The following is an 18,740-nucleotide window of genomic DNA, read 5'->3' as shown; positions in this document are numbered from 1 at the left end:
TTCTTTTTTAATTAATAATATCCTACACAGCTGATGCCCGCGACTTCATCCGCGTGGATTTAGGTTTTATAAAAATCCCGTGGGGTTTTTCCGGGATGAAAAGTAGCATAAACGCAGGATGTAAGCTAACTCTGTACCTATCTTTCATCACAATCGGATAACGGACGAGCCGCGAAAAGCTAGCAGATAGACAGACATACTATTATTAGCAGTTATACTTAATATTCATCATGATCAACCCAGTTCCGCCCCACTACTGAGTACGGGGGTCTCCTCTCAGAATGAGAAGGGTTTAGGCCATACTCTGCCACGCTGGCCCAATGCGGATTGCAGACTTCACACACCTTTGAGAACATGGAGAACTCTCAAGCATGCAGGTTTCCTCATGATGTTTTCCTTCACCGTTAAAGCAAGTTATATAAAACGCACATAACTGAAAATTTAGTGGTGCGTGCCCGGGATCGAACCCCCTGGGAGTTATAATATTCGTATGGATTAATATGGATGGAATATGGATTTGCATTGCAACCATGGCGCGTCGATCCACTTGTCACTTAATACCAACGACATGTCGCGCATATTAATCTCGCCAGTGCACGTGCATAAAACAGTTCCTTGTTTTAACTTTTACAATAATATTAATAATATAAAATAATATAAATTAATCGTACAGATATCCTGCTGCATGTCGTCTCGTGCCTTGTTCGACTTACCTATAGTTTAGTATTTTCGGTTATAAAAAACCGCGAATGATCTTCAAATTAAGCCACAATTCGAATATTATTCATCCATCAAGACCAATTACTATGAAACCTCCTTTAAAGAGTACGACACTACTTTTTTATTCTTCTTTTAAATAATGAGTTTCTGATAGACAGACAGACAGGCAGACAACAAGTCCTTTTGGGGTACGGAACCCTAAAAATTGACCTAACGGATATTACATGAAAAAAGTGGGGGTCTCCAAAATTTTTTTTCGCTATTGTATCGAGCGGGATGTCAAATGAAAGAGGAGAACATTCTGAGTTCATAAATATAAATGTCTTCAACGTTAAAATATACCAAGGGACAGAAAAATTATTTGACTATAATATTTCAGCGTTTATTAAGACGATCGTAATGGGGTTTTAGTTTTCAAGTTACTATTGGTATTTCAGCGTTTATTAAGAGGAGTAGTCGGGGTTTAGTTCTGAACTACATCTTGTTGAATGTCAATAATTGAATTATAGAGTCACTTAGGTACTATAACTCGAAATATCTGATCGTCGAGTATGTAGGCACCCTATTTACCTCCTAACTACACTCTACCAGAGGGAACAGTACTACGACTACGACGCGCGAGAATTGAATCATCATTCAGTTTAGTTCAAGGCTTAGTCGCTGGAAGCTGTGCTCCGATTTACTAATAATAATAATCAATCTTTAAACAAAGAGTTTTGGACGTTGAATAGTTGAATCCTCAAACATTTGTAGGTAGGTACCTAAGTAGTTTTCATTTTTATTTTGTCTAGTCTAAAATCTAATTTATTAGACTTTTAGTATTACGAGTCTTGCCATCATCTTTTCATGTACACATGAGGAAAGTGCTCTTTTTGATCTATCCCTGGTATGCAAGCTATCTCTGTAAGTATCACAACAGATGATGCTCGCGACTTCGTTGGCGTCGAATTGGTTAAAAGTGAATAAATTATTACTGTTTACAGACGCTATCTCTTCTACTCTCATGTTTTTTCGATCTTTTGTCTTACTCATCAACAAGCACGCATTTTATAATATAAACCAACTTATTCTATATTTTAACATTATTACCTAATTATTTATCTAATTCATATATCCTCATTCAATAACTAAAATACCTACCTAATCTGCAGATCAACTATCGGCGGATTCTATTTTAGGATAATTATAATAGTTACTTACTTAATATCTACTTACTTAACCTTGAATGCAAAGTGTATGGATAAACACTGAGAATGTTTAACAATAATAAAATTACAGATGCAAAACTTAGGAATTTACGTAGATAGATACCTACCGATGTCTGAAAATATGATATGAGAGTGCTCATCTCGATTAATGAAGTCCAACATCAATGGATTTGACAGACCAAATACTCAAATTAAAATCAAATATATGTAGGAGCAGTTTCACACTCCGTGAAAAATATATAAGTAGGTAAATAATCCGCACTTGACAAGCGTGGTACACTATGGCCAAAACCCTTCTCATTCTGAGAGGAGACCCGTGCTTAGTAGTAAGCCGGCAATGGGTTGATCATGATGATGATTTATTTACATACCATTCATGTTTTTTTATTTAATAAGGTTGAGAAATAGAACTTTTCGTATGCGATAGGTCATTCCGGAAAATATTGTTATCAACCAGTACCAGGATGTTGTCGAAATCGACTCATTGATATCAAATGTGAAAAAAAACACCAAAATTGCAAAGCGCACCCAATTTAATATTATAGTGTAGGAGCCTGTGACCTAACGAGCTGCACTGAGAGATTCCATAACTTTATTATCTCAGTGACAGTGGTGTCCCACGTGGCACGTCATAGAAGCATAAAAGCATTGCTTACTGCAGTCAGTAGTTGTAATAACTCAATGCTTCCTTTCCATTAAGCCAGCAAATAGGTTCCAACCCAAAAGCTTACCTTAGCTCCAAACTCTCTTCACGCCACTCGTTCCTGCCTAAATGCCTAGCCTAGCTTCAAAGCCTGTGCGCGGCACTGAACATACTTACAAATCGTCATTTAAATAACACTTATTTATATGTGACATTGTATTTTTAATTAATTATTACCATTTAATTAACTCATAATTGTTAACACTAGAATTGTAATATTAGCTTTAAATACCAATGTTGTACTTTGCAAAGCCCTGACGGGGCGTCATGTTGTAATATTATAATAAATAAAGAACGAATAAAGAATACCCATCGATGTTTTACCACAATATCTTGGACTACGAGTAGATTATATTATGTTTTTCATCCGTGTATTATCAGTTATCACGTCTTATCAGTGATATCACACAATTAGCGAATGGCTTTTATAGCCAGGCGTAAGCATTGTAGTTACCTAGTAACATTTTATACGCACGACAAACCTAGTCTTGGACTGGACGGGCAAACCGATTCCCATCTTGATGAATATATTATATTCTGCTGAAAGTTAATGTCGACAGGAAATTTTATACTCCTGGAAAATATAGTAAGTATTCCTTCGCTAAAACTTGTTGGTTCGGTGTGTACCTGCAAATTATCACTAATGGGATATAAAAAATTAAAAAAACCGACTTCCAAAACCACTACAAAATCGAGGAAGCTTCGCCCTTAAGTTTCTAGTTTCTTAAATTATACTCGCTCGACTTGATACATGCATACACGTGTAGAAACAAAAATATTTTTAACTAACTACTTTGTAGTGGTTTTGGAAGTCAGTTTTTTACAACTTTTTAATTTGTGCTTTTTTGTAAGCTTTTTAGTGTAAGTAGTCATTGCTTGGTGGTGCCTACAATATCAATTTACCAGCAAAACAATCCAAATCCACACTGTTTAAGAGTTCAGTACCTACTTTGCAGCATCAGGATTAAAGAGTTGGAACTTGGAATTCAATAACTAAGTCTATGCTTGACAATCACAATATTATTTCACCAAGAACAGTTTCTGAATCGCTGTGGTTAAGGAGTGCTGTGACCTGCATCATCAGGTTTGAGGAGTTTGGACTTGGAGTGTAATCATAAAGCTGTTGTTGATACCTAAAATATCAATTAATTATCAGAAATTCCCGAATCTTCACGGCTTAAGAGTTCAGCACCTTTCACCATCAGGATTGAGGAGTTGGGATCTGCAGTTCAATAATGTAGTCTATGCTTAGTACCTAAAACAATATTGCGCCATTTGTAGTTCCTAAATCACTATAGTTTAGAAGTGCTGTACCTTGCATCATCAGGGTTGACGATTTGGGACTTGGAGTCCAAGCATGAAGTCGTTGCTTGGTACCTACAATATTAATTCACTATGAACACTTCGTGAATATTTGGTGGGCAGTAAATCTGCAGTATCAGGATTAAGGAGTTGGATCCAGATTTTTTATGGGAACTCTTGCTGTTGATTAAAAAAATTGCAAATCGATCCAGAAAACTTAAAAAATGGGACATAGCTACATTTAAAAAAAAATTAAACGAAAGTGTGTTTCTTTGTTGGTTTGTCCTTCAATCGTATCGCAACGGAGCAACGGATTTATGAGTTCTCAACTTTGTATGAGTATAATTAAAGACCTGGAGCCCAACTACCACCAAGAAATGGGCCAAATGGAAAAATCAAAGAATTCCCATGAGATTTTTAAAAACCTGCATCTACACGTTTGACGTCACGGGCATCAGCCAGTTTATAATACGCATAAAAGGCAAACGATACGATTTCTCGTATCGGACATGTCACATACTTAACATGTAAAAAATAATCATTAGTATTGTTATCAATCGATCGATATTTCTAATTTCATGGCACCATACCACTTGCAGCAGTCCACGATGTCGGAAGCCGAAGAAGTTCTCAACGAAATCCTTGCGAAAGTAGCCAAAGAACAAGGCTACGAAGATTGCCAGATATCTTCCAAGCAGATATCAAGCGGAGGAGCGAACTACACCAGCTTTATATACCAAGCCAGTATCTCAGCACCGAATAAAGAGGAGCTCAACTTATTCGTCAAAGTAGCAGCAGCGGGAGAAAAAATGAGGAGCATTGCGCCTTTCCGTATCTTCGAAATAGAGAGTTTTGGATACAATGTGTTACTGAAGAGGTATAAAGAACTGGAGGAAAAGTACAAAGTCCCAGAAGTACATAGACTGGTAACTCCCAAGTTTTATGGCAACAGTGACGAGTATTTAAGAGAGGCGATAGTCTTAGAGGATTTATCAGCATCTGGATACACCGCTTATGACAGATTCAAGTCAGTGGATTGGGAGTATGCGTCGAAAAGTGTTCAGAATTTAGCGAAACTCCACGCCTTATCAATCGCTTGGTCTATCGAGGATCCGGAAGGATTTAAAGCCACTGACACAATGTCAATGGCTGATTCTTTAGACGGCATTATGGCTTACTTGGACACTATCATCACAAATGCTTTAGAAGTTACTCGAGAGGAGAATAAGGAACGCCTTTCCAAGTTCGTCCGGAAAATAAGGGACGATAAAGATTATATGTTGATGTTCTACAAGCCCATAAAGCGGCCGGTGATAGGTCATGGCGACTATAGGCCGAGCAATTTGATGCACAAGGTTAACGAGGTAAGTTTATTGAGCAAAGTATGAGGGTTGAACTGTTGAATGATTTGGTCACCAGACTGGACCTTTACCTAATCGTCTATTTATTGAGATCAAATAAATAGCAATCTCTATGCTTGTCCTAACTCCTAACATAAACGAGTGGAGTTTGAATTTTCGAAGACTCGTTCCGTTATTGAAACAATTTTTCGCTCGCTGCGCTTGTGTTAGCATTTTCAGCTAGCACATTTTGTAAAGACATTAAACCCTTTTCAGGATGGCACCATCAACATAATTTCGATTGACTACCAAACGCTGCAGCGGGTGAATCCTATCTTGGACCTGATGTACTTCATCTTCAATGGTTCGGACAAGAAGTTCCGAGACAAGCATTTCAAGCAGACCTTGGAGTTGTACTACACGGAACTGTGCGCCGCTCTCCGCAGACTCGACCTCGATCCTAACGAGATATACCCGAGGGATAACTTTGACTACGAGTTGCAAGAGGTATGTATCATGATCAACCTCCGTGTCCTTGACCAGCTCGGTAAAGGGCACGGGTCTTCGATCAGGATGAGAAGGGTTTTAATTTTAACCATAGTTAACTATAGTAGGCGGCAGGTCGAGATGGTAATCAGGATAGGGGGACGCCTGCACAGCGTCCGCGCTATTGCGACCTTTTTTTTTTGTACGATGGTATACACCATCTTACAAAAAAAAAACACTTTTCCATTTTTCAATCTTCATGACGGTAATTTTGAAATTTTTGTTGTTGTTATAACGGCAATAGAAATACACACCTTGATCAACTCTAGCAGTTACGGTTCATGAGATATAACTCGCTGACCGATGGACGGACAAATAAATGGGCAGTGGAGACCTAGTATTGTCCCGTTGACACTCTTTGGGTACGGAACCAAAAAAATACCTAAGTTAGATAGATAGATAAAAAACTTTATTGTGCACAAAACATGAAGTAATCAAGACAAAACAAAGAAACTTAAAACTAAAAACAATTTTATGAAAAGGCGGCCTTATTGCTCAGAGCAATCTCTACCAGGCAACCATTGGTGAAAGGAGAAACTAGGTGTTGGACAGTACTTACACGCAACACACAAAAACAGAATCTTATTAAAGTATGTAGCTTTTTTGATAAATCTTTTTTACTATTTTTCAGGTTATGCCCTACGGGCTGGTAACGGCCATGTTCTGCCTGCTGCTGGTCACCGTGGAGGAGGCGGACGCGCCCACCGTCAGCAAGGACATCGCCATCACCGACTTCGCGCTCACCCCCAGCACGCTGTACAAGGAGCGGCTCAACGACATCGTCGACGGTTTTGTAGCAATGGGCATTATTTGAGAACAAACGCTTTCAAATAGTAAATGTATAATGAATCTTAAATCCGACTAATATTATAAACGCAAAAGTTTGTACGTAGGGATGGATGTTTGTTACTCTTTCACGCAAAAAGTACAGGACGGATTTCGCTGAAATTTGAAATGGAGATAGATTATACCCTGGATTAACACATATAGGCTACTTTTTATCCCGGAAAATAAATGTGCTCCCACGGGATTTTTAAAAACCTATATCCATGGGAACGAAGTCGCGGGCATCAGCTATAATTATTATACATTACTATAGTACGCGACAGGTCGAAATGGAAAACTGGGTGGGGACACCCCGAACACCCGCACAGCCCCCGCGCTAACCCTACCCTTGCGGGCGAGCGCTCATACCCTGATTACCATCTCGTACATCTGTCGCGTACTTAACCTAGGTTCTATATTATAAAGTTGTTAGTCTATACAAAAGGAAACAGCTCAAACTACTGGACGGATCAGACTGCAATTTGGCGTGCAGATAGCTATCATGACGTACTTAGACGTTTTTTATAAAAATACTAAGCGTGGACTACAGAAACAAACTCAATAGAAGTTTTAAATTTGTGTTGCTCACGCGTTGTGGTTTGAATTTTCAAACAAAATAGCGGATGTCTTTGTCATAACAGCTAACTGCACGCCTTTCAGTCCGCGATCCGTTCAGTAGTTTGAGCTGTGCGTAGATAGATCAATCAGCCAGACAATCAGCTTTTCCCATTGATTTTGAAAGAGTCATGGGCTTTTCCTTTCATATGTTTTTAAGATTAGATAGCAAGCACCATGTAAAAAAAACTATAATATATATTGTGGATAATTTCGCAATAATGGGCAATATAAATTAGACGTATAACATGTTAAATGAATTTTAAATATTAAACGAGTATTACTAGGTTTAATTAAAGTTGTAACATGAAAGTTATTTAATTTTAAGATAAAATTCGTATTTTTTATAAAAACTATTTTAAACATTAAATTACATTTTTGACCATAACTTTTTTTATTGTGATGAACTCCCTTTTTTAATTTTGCCCTTAAGGGCAGGATCCCAAAAGGGTATTCTCAAAAGGATAAATGGAACAGTTTCATCCAAAATTTAATACTGGCAATCAGATAAAACTTTATCTACCCAATTTATCATGCGCATGATATACAGATAAATAAATGACGTATTTGGACATCGTCGTTCATCCAACTGAATTATTGGTACCTACTTACATGAAGGTTAAACTTCGTATCAAGGTTACACTACCGACTGGCATATAACATTCAGATGACAGTCTAGAAACTTGAAAATTGCGATATTTCATGTAGGTTTCGTAAGGATTTTAAAAGATTCCACCTACGCAAAGCCTAAGCCTAACCTTAGGTTAGCTAGTCTTTAATGTACTGACCTATAGGGCATGAGCTAGTAGTGTACACATAAAACACAGCGTGTATACAGTATGCTGTTTTATATACGTGTCGAGTATATAAGCACCCTATTTACCTTAAACTACTGCGCATCAGCTGCAAAATATCTGCGCTGCCCTCGAATGACAAAGGCGACAACCCGGGTTAACGCGTTTAGACGTTACATAGCTTAATTTGATCTCCTACTCCTAAACTATGCCAGTGTGGAAAATAATTTTCACTGCAAAAAACTGTGACAAATAAATCCTATCAAATATTTTGACAAATCGTGTTAACGCATAAAGGGTACTATGTTTTGTCATAATGAACTGGGTCCGCCAAGATTTCAACGATTGCGACAAAACAGCGCAACGTAGTACTTGCTGCATAATCTACGCGCGATGTCCTGATAAAATGCGGTAACCTATGCAGCATTGTTGCAGATTATTTATCACATTTTGGCAGCCAAAAGTAGGCGATACAAAGACCTGACGAAACTTCAAACACGTTTTTCTCAATTTCACTAATTTTGGGTTACCGCGTTTTGTCGTCCGAGGAAAGCGCGTCGTCTGCGATTTCGCGCGAGAATTGAATCATCATTCAGTTTAGTTCAAGGTTTAGTCGCTACAAGCTGTGCTCGATTTAATCGATCTCTAAACATAACAGGATAAGAGTTTTGGACGATGAAGAGTTGAATTCAGAAACATTTACTAGGTATGTAGTTACCAGTTTCACAAGATAGGTACCCGACCTGTTTGAGGAGAGATCGGGTTATGTGGGATTTCTACCCACTAAAACCCCCTCGGTGGCCATCCTCAGCGCATATTAAGAGGCCCCGGGAACTCTTACGAACGTGCACCGGTGCCTCTCTTGCGCGACGCCCAGTGGCTCATCCTGGAGGATGCACTCCCCTGGCCTCGTGCACCTTTGCATGTAGGCACGACAGCTTGCTCCACAGCAAGCGGTCGTCCATCCAGGGTCGCCAGCCAGAGTTCCGCTCCAGCCACTAGCGGCCCGGTCCTAGCTCCCGGGACTATTAATTTAGTTGTACCTAGTTAATTATTGGATTGCAGAAAGTGTCAAAAACAGTCATTTTTGGACACATATCTCCTAGGTAATTTGTTTTTGGCTAACTTCGGTAACTAATCGAGATGACTTTTAAATCCCTGTTTAATAGATATCTACCTAGATTTTAGTAATTTGTTTAGAGGTTAGAGAGACACAATAAATATATCTAACACACAACCAAGCACACCACCTAATGGTAACTTGATCAACATTTACCTTTTGAATTTGAATCTTTCATCACATTGCCTTGAACTACGTGTTATATGTTTTACATCCGTGTATTATTATTACTTACTTATCACGTCTTATCAGTTTATTATTGATATTGTACAATTTTAGCGAATGGCTTTTAGTTTTTAGTAAGCATTGTATTCGATTAAAACATTTTATACGCACGATAGACCTAGTCTTGGACTGGACGGACAAACCGAATCCACATCTTGACAATATTAGCTAGCACATAGACAGCTTTAAATATTCTGCAGAAGGATAACGTCTTGGTACCTAGGTAGGTACCTACAGGGAATTTTTGTTGTTAGGAATAGATAGCTATATTTTACAGTACCTAAGCAATAAAATATACCTAGTTACGTATACTTTTAACTAAGATAGAGACTACTTTTTATCCCAGAAAATCAAACAATTCCTATGAGATTTTCTGAATTCACGCGAACGAAGTCGCGGGCATCAGCTAGTTTATGAACATAAAAAACAAACGATACGATTTCTCGTATGCTACCTACATGCCAAAATACGTAATATCTAAAAACAATAATTACTATTGTTATCAATCGCTTGTTTTGTTAACCCTGATATTTTAAATTTCATGGCACCATACCACTTGCAGCAGTCCACGATGTCGGAAGCCGAAGAAGTTCTCAACGAAATCCTCGCGAAAGTAGCCAAAGAACAAGGCTACGAAGATTGCCAGATATCTTCCAAGCAGATATCAAGCGGAGGAGCGAACTACACCAGCTTTATATACCAAGCCAGTATCTCAGCACCGAATAATGAGGAGCTCAAGTTATTCGTCAAAGTAGCAGTAGCGGGAGAAAAAATGAGGAGCTTTGCGCCTTTCTCTATCTTCGAAATAGAGAGTTTTGGATACAATGTGTTACTGAAGAGGTATAAAGAACTGGAGGAAAAGTACAAAGTCCCAGAAGTACATAGACTGGTAACTCCCAAGTTTTATGGCCACAGTCAAGAGTATTTAAGAGAGGCGATAGTTTTAGAGGATTTGTCAGCATCTGGATACACCGCTTATGACAGATTCAAGTCAGTGGATTGGGAGTATGCGTCGAAAAGTGTTCAGAATTTAGCGAAACTCCACGCCTTATCAATCGCTTGGTCTATCGAGGATCCGGAAGGGTTTAAAGCCACTGACACAATATCAAAGGTTGATTCTTTAGACGGCATCATGGCTTACATGGACACTGTCATCACAACTGCTTTAGAAGTTACTCGAGAGGAGAATAAGGAACGCGTTTCCAAGTTCGTCCGGAAAATAAGGGACGACAAAGATTATATGTTGATGTTCTACAAGCCCATAAAGCGGCCGGTGATAGGTCATGGCGACTATAGGCCGAGCAATTTGATGCACAAGGTTAACGAGGTAAGTTTATTGAGCAACGTATGACTTATGAGGGTTGAACTGTTGAATGATTTGGTCACCAGACTGGAACTTTACCTAATCGTCTATTTATTGAGATCAAATAAATAACAATCTCTATGCTTGTCCTAACTCCTAACATAAACGAGTGGAGTTTGAACTTTCGAAGACTCGTTCCGTTATTGAAACAATTTTTCGCTCGCTGCGCTTGTGTTAGGATTTTCCGCTAGCACACTAGCTTTACAAAATGTAAAGACATTAAACCCTTTTCAGGATGGCACCATCGACATAATTTCGATTGACTACCAAACGCTGCAGCGGGTGAATCCTATCTTGGACCTGATGTACTTCATCTTCAATGGTTCGGACAAGAAGTTCCGAGACAAGCATTTCAAGCAGACCTTGGAGTTGTACTACACGGAACTGTGCGCCGCTCTCCGGAGACTCGACCTCGATCCTAACGAGATATACCCGAGGGAGGACTTCGACTACGAGTTGCAAGAGGTATGTATCATGATCAACCTCCGTGTCCTTGACCAGCTCGGTAAAGGGCACGGGTCTTCGATCAGGATGAGAAGGGTTTTAATTTTAACCATAGTTAACTACTATAGTAGGCGGCAGGTCGAGATGGTAATCGGGATGGGGGGACGCCTGCACAGCGTCCGCGCTATTGCGACCTTTTTTTTTTTGTACGATGGTATACACCATCTTACAAAAAAAAACACTTTCCCATTTTTCAATCTTCATGACGGTAATTTTGAAATTTTTGTTGTTGTTATAACGGCAATAGAAATACACACCTTGACCAACTCTAGCAGTTACGGTTCATGAGATATAACTCGCTGACCGATGGACGGACAAATAAATGGGCAGTGGAGACGTAGTATTGTCCCGTTGACACTCTTTGGGTACGGAACCAAAAAAATGCCTAAGTTAGATAGATAGATAAAAAACTTTATTGTGCACAAAACATTAAGTAATCAAGACAAAACAAAGAAACTTAAAACTAAAAACAATTTTATGAAAAGGCGGCCTTATTGCTCAGAGCAATCTCTACCAGGCAACCATTGGTGAAAGGAGAAACTAGGTGTTGGACAGTACTTACACGCAACACACAAAAACAGAATCTTATTAAAGTATGTAGCTTTTTTGATAAATCTTTTTTACTATTTTTCAGGTTATGCCCTACGGGCTGGTAACGGCCATGTTCTGCCTGCTGCTGGTCACCGTGGAGGAGGCGGACGCGCCCACCGTCAGCAAGGACATCGCCATCACCGACTTCGCGCTCACCCCCAGCACGCTGTACAAGGAGCGACTCAACGACATCGTCGACGATTTTGTAGCAATGGGCATTATTTGAGAACAAACGCTTTCAAATAGTAAATGTATAATGAATTTTAAATCCGACTAATATTATAAACGCAAAAGTTTGTACGTAGGGATGGATGTTTGTTACTCTTTCACGCAAAAAGTACAGGACGGATTTCGCTGAAATTTGAAATGGAGATAGATTATACCCTGGATTAACACATATAGGCTACTTTTTATCCCGGAAAATAAATGTGCTCCCACGGGATTTTTAAAAACCTATATCCATGGGAACGAAGTCGCGGGCATCAGCTATAATTATTATACATTACTATAGTACGCGACAGGTCGAAATGGAAAACTGGGTGGGGACACCCCGAACACCCGCACAGCCCCCGCGCTAACCCTACCCTTGCGGGCGAGCGCTCATACCCTGATTACCATCTCGTACATCTGTCGCGTATTTAACCTAGGTTCTATATTATAAAGTTGTTAGTCTATACAAAAGGAAACAGCTCAAACTACTGGACGGATCAGACTGCAATTTGGCGTGCAGATAGCTATCATGACGTACTTAGACGTTTTTTATAAAAATACTAAGCGTGGACTACAGAAACAAACTCAATAGAAGTTTTAAATTTGTGTTGCTCACGCGTTGTGGTTTGAATTTTCAAACAAAATAGCGGATGTCTTTGTCATAACAGCTAACTGCATGCCTTTCAGTCCGCGATCCGTTCAGTAGTTTGAGCTGTGCGTAGATAGATCAATCAGCCAGACAATCAGCTTTTCCCATTGATTTTGAAAGAGTCATGGGCTTTTCCTTTCATATGTTTTTAAGATTAGATAGCAAGCACCATGTAAAAAAAACTATAATATATATTGTGGATAATTTCGCAATAATGGGCAATATAAATTAGACGTATAACATGTTAAATGAATTTTAAATATTAAACGAGTATTACTAGGTTTAATTAAAGTTGTAACATGAAAGTTATTTAATTTTAAGATAAAATTCGTATTTTTTATAAAAACTATTTTAAACATTAAATTACATTTTTGACCATAACTTTTTTTATTGTGATGAACTCCCTTTTTTAATTTTGCCCTTAAGGGCAGGATCCCAAAAGGGTATTCTCAAAAGGATAAATGGTACAGTTTCACCCAAAATTTAATACTGGCAATCAGATAAAACTTTATCTACCCAATTTATCATGCGCATGATATACACATAAATAAATGACGTATTTGGACATCGTTCATCCAACTGAATTGTTGGTACTTAGTTACATGAAGGTTATCCTTCGTATCAAGGTTACACTACCGACTGGCATATAACATTCAGATGACAGTCTAGAAACTTGAAAATTGCGATATTTCATGTAGGTTTCGTCTATAACGACTCTACCACCACTAAGGATTTTAAAAGATTCCACCTACGCAAAGCCTAAGCCTAACCTTAGGTTAGCTAGTCTTTAATGTGCTGACCTATAGGGCATGAGCTAGTGTACAAATAAAACACAGCGTGTATACAGTATGCTGTTTTATATACGTGTCGAGTATATAAGCACCCTATTTACCTCAAACTACTGCGCATCAGCTGCAAAATATCTGCGCTGCCCTCGAATGACAAAATGCGACAACCCGGGTTAACGCGTTTAGTCGTTACATAGCTTAATTTGATCTCCTACTCCTAAACTATGCCGTAGTGTGGAAAATAATTTTCTCTATTAAATTTTTTCTCATTTATGAAAATGCAAAAAACTGTGACAAATAAATCCTATCAAATATTTTGACAAATCGTGTTAATGCATAAAGGGTACTATGTTTTGTCATAATGAACTGGGTCCACCAAGATTTCAACGATTGCGACAAAACAGCGCAACGTAGTACTTGCTGCATAATCTACGCGCAATGTCCTGATAAAATGCGGCATCCTATGCAGCGTTGTTGCAGATTATTTATCACATTTTGGCAGCCAAAAGTAGGCGATACAAAGACCTGACGAAACTTCAAACACGTTTTTCTCAATTTCACTAATTTTGGGTTACCGCGTTTTGTCATCCGAGGGAAGCGCGTCGTCTGCGATTTCGCGCGAGAATTGAATCATCATTCAGTTTAGTTCAAGGTTTAGTCGCTACAAGCTGTGCTCGATTTAATCGATCTCTAAACATAACAGGATAAGAGTTTTGGACGTTGAAGAGTTGAATTCAGAAACATTTACTAGGTATGTAGTTACCAGTTTCACAAGATAGGTACCCGACCTCTTTGAGGAGAGATCGGGTTATGTGGGATTTCTACCCACTAAAACCCCCTCGGTGGCCATCCTCAGCGCATATTAAGAGGCTCCGGGAACTCTTACGAACGTGCACCGGTGCCTCTCTTGCGCGACGCCCAGTGGCTCATCCTGGAGGATGCACTCCCCTGGCCTCGTGCACTTTGCATGTAGGCACGACAGCTTGCTCCACAAAAAGCGGTCGTCCTTCCAGGGTCGCCAGCCAGAGTTCCGCTCCAGCCACTAGCGGCCCGGTCCCAGCTCCCGGGACTATTAATTTAGTTGTACCTAGTTAGTTATTGGATTGCAGAAAGTGTCAAAAACAGTCATTTTTGGACACATATCTCCTAGGTAATTTGTTTTTGGCTAGCTTCGGTAACTAATCGAGATGACTTTTTAAATCCCTGTTTAATAGTTATCTACCTAAATTTTAGTAATTTGTTTAGAGTTTAGAGAGACACAATAAATATATCTAACACACAACCAAGCACACCACCTAATGGTAACTTGATCAAAATTTACATTTACCTTTTGAATTTGAATCTTTTAGTTTGAATCTTTCATCACAATGCCTTGAACTACGTGTTATATGTTTTACATCCGTGTATTATTATCACTTACTTATCACGTCTTATCAGTTTATTATTGATATTGTACAATTTTAGCGAATGGCTTTTATTTTTTAGTAAGCATTGTATTCGATTAAAACATTTTATACGCACGATAGACCGAGTCTTGGACTGAACGGACAAACCGAATCCACATCTTGACAATATTAGCTAGCACATAGACAGCTTTAAATATTCTGCAGAAGGATAATGTCTAGGTACCTAGGTAGGTACCTACAGGGAATTTTTGTTGTTAGGAATAGATAGCTATATTTTACAGTACCTAAGCAATAAAATATACCTAGTTACGTATACTTTTAACTAAGATAGAGACTACTTTTTATCCCAGAAAATCAAACAATTCCTATGAGATTTTCTGAATTCACGCGAACGAAGTCGCGGGCATCAGCTAGTTTATGAACATAAAAAACAAACGATACGATTTCTCGTATGCTACCTACATGCCAAAATACGTAATATCTAAAAACAATAATTACTATTGTTATCAATCGCTTGTTTTGTTAACCCTGATATTTTAAATTTCATGGCACCATACCACTTGCAGCAGTCCACGATGTCGGAAGCCGAAGAAGTTCTCAACGAAATCCTCGCGAAAGTAGCCAAAGAACAAGGCTACGAAGATTGCCAGATATCTTCCAAGCAGATATCAAGCGGAGGAGCGAACTACACCAGCTTTATATACCAAGCCAGTATCTCAGCACCGAATAATGAGGAGCTCAAGTTATTCGTCAAAGTAGCAGTAGCGGGAGAAAAAATGAGGAGCTTTGCGCCTTTCTCTATCTTCGAAATAGAGAGTTTTGGATACAATGTGTTACTGAAGAGGTATAAAGAACTGGAGGAAAAGTACAAAGTCCCAGAAGTACATAGACTGGTAACTCCCAAGTTTTATGGCCACAGTCAAGAGTATTTAAGAGAGGCGATAGTTTTAGAGGATTTGTCAGCATCTGGATACACCGCTTATGACAGATTCAAGTCAGTGGATTGGGAGTATGCGTCGAAAAGTGTTCAGAATTTAGCGAAACTCCACGCCTTATCAATCGCTTGGTCTATCGAGGATCCGGAAGGGTTTAAAGCCACTGACACAATATCAAAGGTTGATTCTTTAGACGGCATCATGGCTTACATGGACACTGTCATCACAACTGCTTTAGAAGTTACTCGAGAGGAGAATAAGGAACGCGTTTCCAAGTTCGTCCGGAAAATAAGGGACGACAAAGATTATATGTTGATGTTCTACAAACCCATGAAGCGGCCGGTGATAGGTCATGGCGACTATAGGCCGAGCAATTTGATGCACAAGGTTAACGAGGTAAGTTTATTGAGCAACGTATGACTTATGAGGGTTGAACTGTTGACGATTCGGTCATTAGACTGGAACCTTTCCTAATCGTTTATTTATTGAGATCAAATAAATAACAATCTCTATGCTTGTCCTAACTCCTAACATAAACGGGTAGGGTTTGAACTTTCGAAGACTCGTTCCGTTATTGAAACAATTTTTCGCTCGCTGCGCTTGTGTTGGTATTTTCCGCTATTTCAGGACGGCACCGTCGACATCATTTCGATTGACTACCAAACGCTGCAGCAGGCGAATCCTATCCTGGACCTGATGTACTTCATCTTCAGTGGTTCGGACAAGAAGTTCCGAGACAAGCATTTCAAGCAGACCTTGGAGTTGTACTACACGGAACTGTGCGCCGCTCTCCGGAGACTCGACCTCGATCCTAACGAGATATACCCGAGGGAGGACTTCGACTACGAGTTGCAAAAGGTAACCTATGTGTATCTATTACTTGTGTCATCATCATCATGATCAATCCATTAGAGCGCGGATCTCCGATCAGGATGAGAAGGGTTTTAACCATAGTTAACTATTTCGATTATAGTCCGTACAAAATGAGTTCTCACTCCATTTTAACTTTATGAGTAAACCGTCATGTTAAAAGTAGGGTTCACCTTTAAAATAAGGAGTAAAATCGTACTTTTGACACAAAGTCCTACCCACCTACAATCCTACCCACAAATCACAATACAGATGCATCGGACAAAAATTAAATACCGGTCAAGTGCGAGTCGGACTCGTACACGAACGGTACTGTACCTGTTGTACAGCGATATTGCCAAATGCTGAGGGCTATAGTGATTAGAAGAGAAGAGAGGTAAAAAGAAGAAAAGAGGAAAAACGAGATTTGGGAGGTCAGCACGAAGTAATGCCACGCAGTTCCGTGCTCACCTTGGACGACATGGGGAGGTTATTTTAGTCCGTGCAAGTCGGACACACCCTGCCAGCCGGCAGAAGTCCGTAGGGATTTTTTCCTCCCCCGAAGAAAAAAAAAAAAAAAACTGTACCTACTAGTTATCTTACAAGAAATTACACTTTCATTTTTTCTTCATGGCCGCCTTCAGGTTATAGCGCCAATAGAAATAGATACTCTTTGATCTAGTAAAGTTCATGAGATACAACCCGCTGACAGATAGACAGACGGACGAACGAACGGGCAGTGGAGACTAGGTAGTAGGATCCCGTTGACACTCTTCGGGTACGGAACTGGAAATTAACAATTTTTTCTTTTTGGTACCTAAATATTTTTAAACTTTTTTCAGGTTATGCCCTACGGGCTGATGCTGGCCATGTTCTGCCTGCTGGTGGTGACGGTGGAGGAGGCGGACGCGCCCACCGTCAGCAAGGACATCGCCCTCACCGACTTCGCGCTCCCCCCTAGCACGCTGTACAAGGAGCGGCTCAACGACATCGTCGACGATTTTGTAGCCATGGGCATTCTTTGAGAACAAATACTTTTAAATAGTATGAACCCATATCAATACTACAATATTAAAATGCGAAAGTGTGTCTGTCTGCTACCTTTTCACGGCCCAACAGTTTATCCGATTTTGATAAAATTTGGTGCAGAGCTAGTGTAGGATAAATACCTGGATTTAGGCAGGATAGGTCACCGGTGGTTTGGAGTCTTCCCTTTCTCGTATTCCGTGGATAGTTTCTTCGAAGCACAGATTCGCAGAACACTTCACTTAATTTTAAAGTTTATGTGGTTTTAACTTATGTACTTAGCGTAGCGTTTTTACAGTTTAATAGCGGGTTTTTGCGTGATTAATTTAGCGTTATATGAGTTTTTTACACAAGCGGCGCGTGGCGTTTTTATAGCGGGCGTCACGCAGTTAGCGGGTTTCAGACTCGACGTGCGTAAACGCCGGTTCAAAGGTAACTGACAGGAGCGGGGTGTAAGAGCGGGTAATAGGATGGAATTTTATGTGTGCGTGAGTGTTTGTATGTGTGTATGTATGATAGCGTAATTAAATATATAATAATAACTTAAGTAACTAGAGGGCGCTTACAACTTCCCCCGCCTAGAGGTAATCCTCTAAACAGAACGAATTGCAAGACAGAGAGATAAAAATTATAGCGTTAAAAGCGTTTAAATAGAGTTAATAGCAGCCTATTGAGAAGGTAGAGGGCATATCCGAACTACAGGTCTGATGTAGCTTCCGGAACGCGTTCTAACTTTGACTGCTCGAATTATACTGTCTTTCCCTGGATAGAGTTCTTCTATAACTCCTAGAGGCCAACAAAGAGGATGAACGTTGGAGTCTTTGATTACAACAACAGCTCCAAGACTCACAGGGTTGGATGGAGTATTCCACTTTTGTCTGTGTTGTAAAGAAGTCAAATATTCTTGGCTCCAGCGTTTCCAGAAAGAACAAGTAATTTTAGATAACAATTGATAGCGGGATAAGCGGCTGTCAGGAATATCCGTTAAATCCTCGACAGGTAAATATTTTGCGGGAGTGAG

At 39.5% G+C, this 18,740-nt stretch overlaps 3 protein-coding genes across 13 annotated transcripts; all 3 read left to right on the top strand.

The window, feature by feature from the left end:
* Window positions 1–1,331: 1,331 nt before the first annotated feature.
* Window positions 1,332–6,742, top strand: LOC123875921. 6 transcript variants are annotated; one of them, XM_045922023.1, is made up of 4 exons: window positions 1,332–1,469; window positions 4,536–5,297; window positions 5,550–5,780; window positions 6,451–6,742. In XM_045922023.1, the coding sequence occupies exons 2-4, from the start codon at window positions 4,542–4,544 to the stop codon at window positions 6,631–6,633; spliced, it is 1,170 nt and encodes a 389-aa protein (XP_045777979.1). In that variant the 5' UTR covers window positions 1,332–1,469; window positions 4,536–4,541; the 3' UTR covers window positions 6,634–6,742. The 6 variants fall into 6 exon arrangements, with proteins under 6 accessions (XP_045777979.1, XP_045777976.1, XP_045777977.1 ...); XM_045922020.1 differs by having other exon boundaries at window positions 4,533–5,297; XM_045922021.1 differs by having other exon boundaries at window positions 1,332–1,473.
* A 1,030-nt stretch (window positions 6,743–7,772) lies between these two features.
* Window positions 7,773–17,818, top strand: LOC123875927. 4 transcript variants are annotated; one of them, XM_045922034.1, is made up of 5 exons: window positions 7,773–7,967; window positions 13,414–14,254; window positions 15,479–16,240; window positions 16,472–16,702; window positions 17,536–17,818. In XM_045922034.1, the coding sequence occupies exons 3-5, from the start codon at window positions 15,485–15,487 to the stop codon at window positions 17,716–17,718; spliced, it is 1,170 nt and encodes a 389-aa protein (XP_045777990.1). In that variant the 5' UTR covers window positions 7,773–7,967; window positions 13,414–14,254; window positions 15,479–15,484; the 3' UTR covers window positions 17,719–17,818. The 4 variants fall into 4 exon arrangements, with proteins under 4 accessions (XP_045777990.1, XP_045777989.1, XP_045777991.1 ...); XM_045922033.1 differs by having other exon boundaries at window positions 15,459–16,240; XM_045922035.1 differs by having other exon boundaries at window positions 13,414–14,258; window positions 15,476–16,240.
* Window positions 8,628–12,230, top strand: LOC123875926. 3 transcript variants are annotated; one of them, XM_045922030.1, is made up of 4 exons: window positions 8,628–8,759; window positions 9,964–10,725; window positions 10,996–11,226; window positions 11,900–12,230. In XM_045922030.1, the coding sequence occupies exons 2-4, from the start codon at window positions 9,970–9,972 to the stop codon at window positions 12,080–12,082; spliced, it is 1,170 nt and encodes a 389-aa protein (XP_045777986.1). In that variant the 5' UTR covers window positions 8,628–8,759; window positions 9,964–9,969; the 3' UTR covers window positions 12,083–12,230. The 3 variants fall into 3 exon arrangements, with proteins under 3 accessions (XP_045777986.1, XP_045777985.1, XP_045777987.1); XM_045922029.1 differs by having other exon boundaries at window positions 9,961–10,725; XM_045922031.1 differs by having other exon boundaries at window positions 8,628–8,763; window positions 9,961–10,725.
* Window positions 17,819–18,740: the final 922 nt, after the last annotated feature.

This window comes from Maniola jurtina, chromosome 20 (assembly GCF_905333055.1).
Source record: "Maniola jurtina chromosome 20, ilManJurt1.1, whole genome shotgun sequence".
NCBI classification, from domain to species: Eukaryota; Metazoa; Arthropoda; class Insecta; order Lepidoptera; family Nymphalidae; genus Maniola; species Maniola jurtina.
The sequence above is the reverse complement of the archived record's forward strand: the minus strand, read 5'-3'. Positions and strand labels throughout refer to the sequence as shown.